The sequence below is a fragment of the Manacus vitellinus genome, unplaced genomic scaffold (genome assembly GCF_001715985.3).
Source record: "Manacus vitellinus isolate BGI_N305 unplaced genomic scaffold, ASM171598v3 ctg7180002433363_pilon, whole genome shotgun sequence".
NCBI classification, from domain to species: domain Eukaryota; kingdom Metazoa; phylum Chordata; class Aves; order Passeriformes; family Pipridae; genus Manacus; species Manacus vitellinus.
Window position 1 is genome coordinate 8,314 of NW_021938471.1, and position 8,882 is coordinate 17,195.

General features: G+C 49.9%; 1 protein-coding gene across 1 annotated transcript; it reads right to left on the reverse strand.

Moving 5' to 3' along the window:
- Nucleotides 1-1,566: 1,566 nt before the first annotated feature.
- Nucleotides 1,567-2,568, reverse strand: LOC108642844 (olfactory receptor 14J1-like). The gene has a single exon (XM_018087260.3). It carries the CDS (start codon nucleotides 2,566-2,568, stop codon nucleotides 1,567-1,569), a length of 1,002 nt encoding a protein of 333 aa, XP_017942749.3.
- Nucleotides 2,569-8,882: the final 6,314 nt, after the last annotated feature.

An 8,882-nucleotide genomic window follows, 5' to 3' on the forward strand; every position in this document is an offset into this window, starting at 1 on the left:
GGCCCAGGGACAGAGCAGCCTGTCCTCAGGGGGGCTGCAGAGAGAGGTTTCTCTGTGTCAGAGATTCCTCTCTGCAGGCCCAGAAATGCTGCCTTGCTCTTCTGCAGGGACATCCCTTTGCCCAGGTCAGTGTGTCCAGGCTGCCTTGGCCAGTTGCAGATCCCAGCCTGGGATCCCTGCAGGGCCCTGAGCTGGAGGTGCTGCTCTGCACAGGGAGGGGCTGTGGCACCCTGGGCTGAGCCTGCACTGGCCATGCTGGTCAGGGTGGGGAGCAGACCCAGCAGGATGGGGATCACTCCTCTCCACCCTCTGCCATAGTCCTGGAAGGCTCAGTAGCCAAGAACAAGGCTGGGCAGGACCATGGGCTGTTTCCAATGGCACAAAGGGCAGGGCAGGGCTCCACTCCATGCAGCCTGTGGGCTGGAGAGTTCTTCAGGACACCCTCCTGGAAAGCCCAGCCCTGGCTCTGGTACAGCCCTCCCTGAACTGGGGAGGCACAAGGGGAGTTCACTGCGGGTCAGACGAGTCACTGGCCAGAGCCCTTTCTCTGTTCCTGCTGCATCCCCTGGGGTTGCAGAACTCTCCTTTACCAGTTCACAGGCAGATTTAGTACTTGATCTCTGGGTGACTCCACCCTGGGCAGGATTCTGCTCCAGGGCTCCATTCCCTGCTGACTGGATGGGACAGGCTGTCCCTGCAGATCCTCTGTGCTCTCCTGCACTTCCTGAGTTCCTACAGACAAGTCCTCACCTACCATGAGAGCCCTCACAAGCTGCAGAGCCCCAGGCAGGTGACGTGGAGACCATTTGCCACTGGCCACCAGCACAGAACATCTGAAACAGCCCTCAGTCCCTCAAGTACCCCAGTGAGTCACTTCTCTCACTGCAGGGACTGAATGGGGAAACAAGCAAAACAATGAGACTTTGGAGAGTCTATTCCTTGGCCTTGTTCTTTACACCAACCTTTCAAAAAGAACAAAGTCTTCAGGAACTGCCCAAGGGGATCCCCTTTCATGATGAAAATGATGTTAAGGAGCCCAGCCCTGTCCCAGCAGTGCCCAGGGCCTGTCCCTGCCCATGGTCACAGGACTGACACACAGCAGGGACTGAGCTGCCAGAGCACTCAGGCCTTGGGCAAGGACCACAAAGCAGAGGGAGGCAGTGGAAAAAGAGTATCTCTGAAAAGGCCAAGAGCTGCTGCTCCCTGGCAGTGCTCCTGTACCAGGACTCTTTACCCTTTCTCCTCTGCACACAAGCACTGCCCTCCAGCTTCAGGGAAGTTGTTGGAGGGAGAATCTGGAAAAAAGAATTCAAGACCTTTATTCTACTCAGAGATTGTGATTCCTCATGTACAGAATAACAAAGGCAAGATGTTTGACAAAGAAATTGCTGCAGAAACTTTTATTTTCTTTAAATGCACACAGAGAATGATCCCTCATTTACACAATTGTGGGTCAAAACAAAGAGAGAGTGAATTAGGTATGAGATGGAGAATAAATTTCTGTGTTAACAACATTTAAAGAGGAAAAAATGTAGGAAACGGCCCCCACCACCACTCTCAAAAGCTTTAGAAAGCAGGCTGGGCCAGTAAATGGTTACACAATGAGTGTTGTGCAGAAGAAAACAGGCAGGTTATTGCTCTTGAAAAGCATCTAGTCATCATTTTCCTCAGGGCATCCTTGAGCTCCTGGTTCCTCAGGCTGTAGATGACGGGGTTCAGTGCTGGAGGTAATACTGAGTACAGAACTGCCACCACAAGGTCCAGGGATGGGGAGGAGATGGAGGGGGGCTTCAGGTCGGAAAATATGGCAGTGCTGACAAACAGGGAGAGCACGGCCAGGTGAGGGAGGCACGTGGAAAAGGCTTTGTGCTGTCCCTGCTGAGAGGGGATCCTCAGCACAGCCCTGAAGATCTGCACATAGGAGAACACAATGAAAATGAAACAACCGAACACTAAACAGGCACTAACCACAATGAGCCATATTTCCCTGAGGTAACCTGAGTGTGAGCAGGAGAGCTTGTGGATGGCAGGGATTTCACAGAAGAACTGGCCCAAGGCATTGCCCTGGCACAGGGGTAGGGAAAATGTGTTGGCTGTGTGCAGCAGAGTATGGAGAAACCCAATAGCCCAGGCAGCTGCTGCCATGTGGGCACAAGCTCTGCTGCCCAGGAGGGTCCCGTAGTGCAGGGGTTTGCAGATGGCAACGTAGCGGTCGTAGCACATGATGGTGAGGAGAGAAAACTCTGCTGACATGAAGAAATAAAAGAAAAAGAGCTGTGCAGCACATCCCATGTAGGAGATGGTTGTGTTGTTCTGGAGGGAATTGTGCATGGCTTTGGGGACAGTGGTGCAGATGCAGCCCAGGTCTGTGAGGGAGAGGTTGAGCAGGAAGAAGCCCATGGGGGTGTGCAGGTGGTGGTCCCAGGCTACGGCGCTGAGGATGAGGCCGTTGGCCAGGAGGGCAGCCAGGGAGATGGCCAGGAAGAGCCAGAAGTGCAGGAGCTGCAGCTCCCGCCTGTCTGCGAATGCCAGGAGGAGGAACTGGGGCATGGAGCTGCTGTTGGACATTTGCTGCCTCTGGGTGTTTGTTTCCAACACAGAGAAGACAGTAAGAGGCCAGTTAGTATGGACTTATCTAAACAAAGTCAAAGCTTTATTCTACAGACACTCCCCATGTCACACACAGACAGCCTTTTGATTTCCTAGGAGATCTTCCTTCAGCTCCAGTGCTGGGTCCCTACTGAACAGCATTTTCTCTGTTTTAGCATCACTGTGCTTCTGTACAGGGGTTTCACATAACAAGGAGATGTTAAGGGACAGGTTTCCATCCTGGAAATTCACAGCTTGGAAGGAAACCTCAGGGAGACAGCCAAGTGTCCTTATGATGGCATTTGTTTTAAGCAGACTCAACTCCTTCCCCAGCACCACAGTCTGCACTGGTAGGGGTCATATTCCGATTTGCAGGTGCAAAAATGACATCTCAGACTAGTCCTGATGGGTCTAGCAGAGGTGATGCTGGTGCTGCCCACAGGCAGAGCAGTGGCTGAAAGCACATTAGGAAGCTCAGACAGACCTACTGAGCACTCACAGTTCAGATGTCTCAGGGACTTGTCAAAATTAATACTTTCTTAATTATTCCTCCCATTCCTCAAGAGTTGGAAACTGGAAACACAATCTCAGGAAATTTCTTTAACCTTATAAAAATCTTTGTCTTGGAAATATTCTGAGAGGGAGCTGAAGCTCTGAGCATGTCCTCCTCCTCTGCACTCCAGATGCTCTCAGAGTTGCACTTACAGAATCTGTAGTTGTTGGGCAGTGCCAGCTTTCCCAGATGCCTCCAAAAGCTGCAGTCCCATTGCCCTGCATGACCAGACTTCCTGTGCCAAGATCTGCTAAAAATTCTCCCCCAGTGAGGTCTCAGCATCATTCTACATCTGACAGCCTTTAACTTCTCTCTGTCTCACTCCCCTGCCCTGGGAGCTGCAGGCAGTGCCCTCAGCCCTGCTGGGCTGTGCAGAGGAGCTGCTCACCAGCAGAGCTGTCTCTTTGAAGCTCTTCTTGCTTGCCAGGAGCTCCCTGTGTGCCAGGAGCCCGGCCCAGCTCAGCAGCACAGCAACAACCCCAGGCATTTCATGACCCTCCAGGGGGTTTGGCGTTGTTTACATGAGACTCAGTCCCTGAGAGGAAGTTCAAACAACTTTTCAAGAAGTCAAAGTGAGATTGAAACACTAAAATTTCCTTTAGTGCTAATGAGTCTCACTGAGGGACACAACGGAGAACGTGTCCCCAGGTTCCAGTTAGAGCAGAAAACTGCAGACAGTGATAACAAGGATGGACAAGCAAGGGAAAGGTGGCTCTGATGCTGAACAAACCTTTACTTGTTTCCTTAATCAAATGGGACCCTCAGCCCCTGGGAAGGCAGATGCTGTCCCTGCCTCATTCCTCAGGGCTCTTCCTGGGGCACTGGGATGTGGGATGTGCAATGCCAAGGGCAGGACCATGGGGTGGCACCTGCCAGGCTGCTGAGCAGGGACAAGGAGGCCATGAGGCCCCAGGGCTGCAAGGGCCACTTGTCTCCTCCTGGCATCAGGGGCACAGACAGCAGCCCTGGCCAAAGGCCTGCAGAAGGTGGCTGTGTCAGGGCCTTTCAGCTTCTCCCCATGCCTGTCTCCTCTCCAGCCCAGGCTGTCCTACGGTGTCCATGCCCTGCCCCTTTCCCTGCAGGCTGTCGTCATCCCCCCGGCTGCCCCACCTGGCTGGCACCTTCCTGCACTGACATCTCTGCGTCCTCCCTGGCTCTTCCTGCACACACAAAGCCTTGGGCTCATCCAGACTTCTTCTTTATGACATATTGCACCACAATATTGACCTTGGAGGAAATTTGTGGCTTCTTCTCACCAGTCTAGGCCACCCCAGCTGCCCTTGGTGGCACTAGTTCTTTCTTAGGCTGTTTTCTGACAGGAAGAAAAGCTCCACCAGCTCTGACACCCCCCTTCCAGACCTCTCAGGCTACTCCTCTACTGTCCTCAATCTTCACACCCCTGACCCCTGAGTCCTCAGCCTCTATATACGGGTCATGTACTTGAGGCCCCAAATTCCTTCCTGGGAGATCTCTGGGACCTCTCCAAGGTTTTGGAAGATGACAATAGAGTGCTCTGATCCCAGGAAACACAGAGGGACACTTTTTTCCAAGGGTTGTCTTGGCAGAATGAGGCACAATCTCTTTAAACTTTCTGGCACAAGGGAGCTCTGAGCTCTGGGTACGGAGGGAGGTCCAAGTGCCAACCACTGGAGTGGGAGCTACAAATCATCAGGGCTTGTGTTCTTTGGAGGGCCAGACACTGGTGAGAGTGGTGTGTGTGTGCACATGGAAGGACTTGAAGGGCACAATGAACTGTCTCAAAACACTGTCAAAGCAGGAAAATCCCATAAGGCACCACAACACATAAGCACTGGTGGCAAACAGGAGGGCCTTTAATTCCAAGGCCTAAAGGGAGGTGAAGCTTTGGAAGTAGCCCCCAGGACAGAATTGCACTGTGCAGAGTGTGGGAAAGAGCAGACAGCCCCAACAGGAAGCCAGGGCTGGTAAGGCAGGTCTGGGGAACCCATCCAGACAAAGATTCCCACCTGCAGACTGGAAGCACAGCGGGCAAAACTCCCTCCGTGGCAAGCTGTGGGAAAGGAAGCAAGTCCTTGTAGATGTGCCAGCCCAAGCTGTGGGAACAGCATCTACCCCCCTGGATACCCGGGGCTTGGGCTGTATAAAAGTGATAGCCCAGAAGCACAACTTGGGGACCCTCCACCGAGCAGAGCAGGGTGAAGAAGGACCGGCGGGAGCCTCAGGGATCTCCATGGTGTGATACATTTACTTCATCTCTGTCTCTCTCTCTCTGTCTTCCCACCACCCCCTTCTCTCTCTCTCTTTCTATTTCTTTCTCTCTCTCTCCCTCCTATTTACTGTTAAATCAAACCTGGACTGCTGACTTTGGCACATGGTCTCCTTTGCAGCTGAATTTGGGCAGAGGTGTCTTTTAATAATGGGAACCTGACAGTATCCATGAGGTTTTACAGTGTGGGAATGGCCACTGGATTCCATGAGGTTCCACAGAGTCACAGGGTCCATTTGGCTTCGTAAGGCTCTGCAGTGTGATAATGGACCCTTGACTCCATGGGTTTGCAAAGTGTCTCAGGACTCCTTTGGTTCTAGGAGGCCCCACATATCACAGTGGCCCCTTGGTTCCATGAGCTTCCACAGTGTCCCAGGAATCCTTTGGTTCCATGAGCCCTGCAGTGTCACAATGGCCCCTTGATTCCATGAGGTTCTGAAAAGTCTCAGGGTTCCTTTGGTTCCATGAGGCCCTGCAGTGTCACAGTGGCCTCTGAGTCCCCGAGGTTCCTCAGTGTCACAATGGTCTCTTGATTCTATGAGGGCCCAAAATGTCTCAGGGCTCCCTTGGTTCCATGAGGCCTTTCATGTCACAATGAATCCTTGGTTCCATGAGGTTCCACAGTGTCCCAGGATTCCTTTGATTTCATGAGGCCCTGGAGCACCACAATGGCCCCTTGATTCCATGAGTTTCCACAGTCTCCCAGGGTTACTTTGGTTCCATGAGGCTGATGCCTTAAGCCCCTAATGTTTTTTTTTTATTTAAGACTTGTAAATTTTATAGGAAGGTTTTAAAAGCAGAAACCCCTCTGTCCCTTGTTCCTTTCCCTTGTTTACACATTCCCTAACCCTCTTACCCCATTCTATGCCTTCTATATCAACCTACCCCTGAATCCAGTAGCAGTGTTTAGTCTTTTGTCAAGGTAAAGGCCTAGACTGTTTGGAGAACAGCGTATCAGGGCCTAAACCACAGAGTACGGTCAAAAACTAGGTAACAATATACCCTTTGTACTCTGAAGCTGAAGATGATGAAGTAGGTGGTCCCAAAAAGACCCCAGACCCAATTCTCAGGGGAGGGTCCGGGGCGGTCCAGAGGAAGGGCCAAAGGGTGGACACATCTGGGATTGGATGGATAATGCTATAAAATGTAACCTCTCGGGCACGGCCGGCGCGCGTCTATATCACCTATTGCCTTGGCAAATAAACCCTTTCTTATCTCACCCCTAATTAACTGCTCCGGAGATTTTTTCAGAACCAAAATACACCGGCAACACCTGTGCAGCTTGCATAGGTCACATGGGGCTGCAGGTCCCCACTTGATGACTTCCTTTAAAATGGATTATACTGTGCCCTTCCACAGGAGGCAAACCAGAGCACCCTTTAAAAGTGCTGTTCAATGAGTGCTCAGCATTCAGCCCATTTCCTCGTTGGCCTTACTAGAACTGCAACACAAATACCACAGCCCTACAAAAAAGGGTGTGCATGGACATTCAGGTGGATAAAACCCCCACAAATATTCTATGCCTGAAAGTGAAAGATAAGTTCAACGTTTGCATATTTGTTTTTACAAAATCAAAAGAGCTAAGGACTAACTTTCAACTGGTACTCTACTCTCTTAAGCAAAAAAAAGTTACCAAGGGACAAATTTATTACTGACCATTAAAATGTGATTTAATATGTGATTCTGTGTAAACAAAGTAAAGGTTTCACTTTTCTTCAGATAAGCACTGGAAGCACCACACACAATCTCTCAGTGAGGTTATTCTTTGGAAAGAGGACTGCTCGTTCCCCAAAGGTACCATGTTGTGTTGTGTGACCACAGTTCAGTGTCCTCACCTGCCTCCAAGCCTGGCAGATGAGCAACAGGGCTCTGGGTAAGACAGCATTTGAAACACAAATGCAAACAAGACTGTAGGATATGAAATGCCATAAAGCTAAATACAGAGACTTTTTAAGAACAGCAGGTCAAGTTACCCAGCAGCACAAAGGGCCTCTGTGTTTGGGAACCTGCCTGGATAGAGATACCATGTGTGTCTTCCCTGCAGCTCAACTGCTGGTACAGTTGGTGGGGCTCTGTTAGCAAAGCAGACACTGCCTGCCACCAGACTGTCATACAAGCCTGATAATTGGGCTGGAGATGGGAGGAGGAGTGAACAATTAACAACTTACCTAGCAAATGAGAATTGAATTTAAACAAAAGATGGCTTTTCCTCTGTTCCAAAACATAGAGTAATAGACAGGAGATTCAGAGATCCCTTTCTTCTGTAATTCTATTACCCAGTGCTTCCAGCTGTTTCAGATACCTGGAGGATGGGACCAGAGTTGAGTTTCTCAGCTTTTCTGACTTGTATTAATTCTTAACCTCTCCCTGTTCCTTTCAGTGCCAGGCTACTTGGCAGTATGATCTGTCCAACCCCAGAATCCTCACAAATACCAGCACTTGTGATTCCACAGTCACAGCACGAGTGACTCTGTGATCCACACAGCAGCTCTCCAGTCTCCCTCCAGCGCTGTTCATCAAAATGGATGTTGACAAACTGCAGTAAATGTTAGCAAAATTTGTTCAGTGTCTCCTAAGTCCTCTTGAAAACTGTGTACACAGAAATTCAGACAGTTTACTCCACTGCACTGTAGAGCTGGTGCTGCAGAGTCGCTTGCAGAAAGGCAAACAAAACACAGAACCTTTTCCTGGCAGATATAGGTCACAGCTGAACCATTGAACTGAACATGTTTGATTTAACCAAGTTCTGCTGCACAAATGAAAGCTTCAGGACATCACCTTATGTCTGCAGGGGAGGAGGGGGGTGAGGAAAGACCATATCAAAAATAAAAGCAGAGGAAGTGCCACAAATGCTTCCAACTGCACCAAACCTCCCTGCGATTGGCCGGGGAGCTGTTGCTACACAAACTCTGCCTGCTCCTACCACACGTAGTAAGCCCTGTTACAACAGGCCAACTCACAGCATGGAAAACTGTCCCAAAATAGGATCCCAAATGGCCATCCCCGCCTCAAGCTTAGAAGAACAGTAACAAGCTTGCTTGAGAACCTAAAACTCCCTGTGTACAGGTAGAAAATTGTAGTCTACAGACATTTCATGCTAAGCCTAGCAAACTTCTGTTCTAATAGTTCTCGTTTCCAAAGCAACAGAACATGGTTCAAATTCCTGCTGGGGTATTGTCCGATAAAAATCCTTTTAAACTGCGTGGTCATTGTGAGAAGGAAAGCTGGGAAACAAAGGTGAGGCAATTTCAAAAGGTACTAAAATGAAAGCAGAAAGTAAATTAAACCCCCCTCCTAAAAAAACAAACCTAGCCTTGGGTTTATGACTAGAATACCATTACAGAGGTTTGTTTTGGTTTTTTAAATAAGGAAAAAATTGTTTTCCCTTTGTGACCTGCATATTAAAATCAGCACTGACAAAAGTGTACCTGAGGGTGTAAAAGTCTCACCTGTCCCAGCAGTAACTCTTTTCATTGGAAATCCAGGGTGTGCCCT

Bases quoted from the DNA above. Each gene is read 5' to 3' on its own strand.
- LOC108642844 (XM_018087260.3), bottom strand. From the start codon at position 2,568: ATGTCCAACAGCAGCTCCATGCCCCAGTTCCTCCTCCTGGCATTCGCA.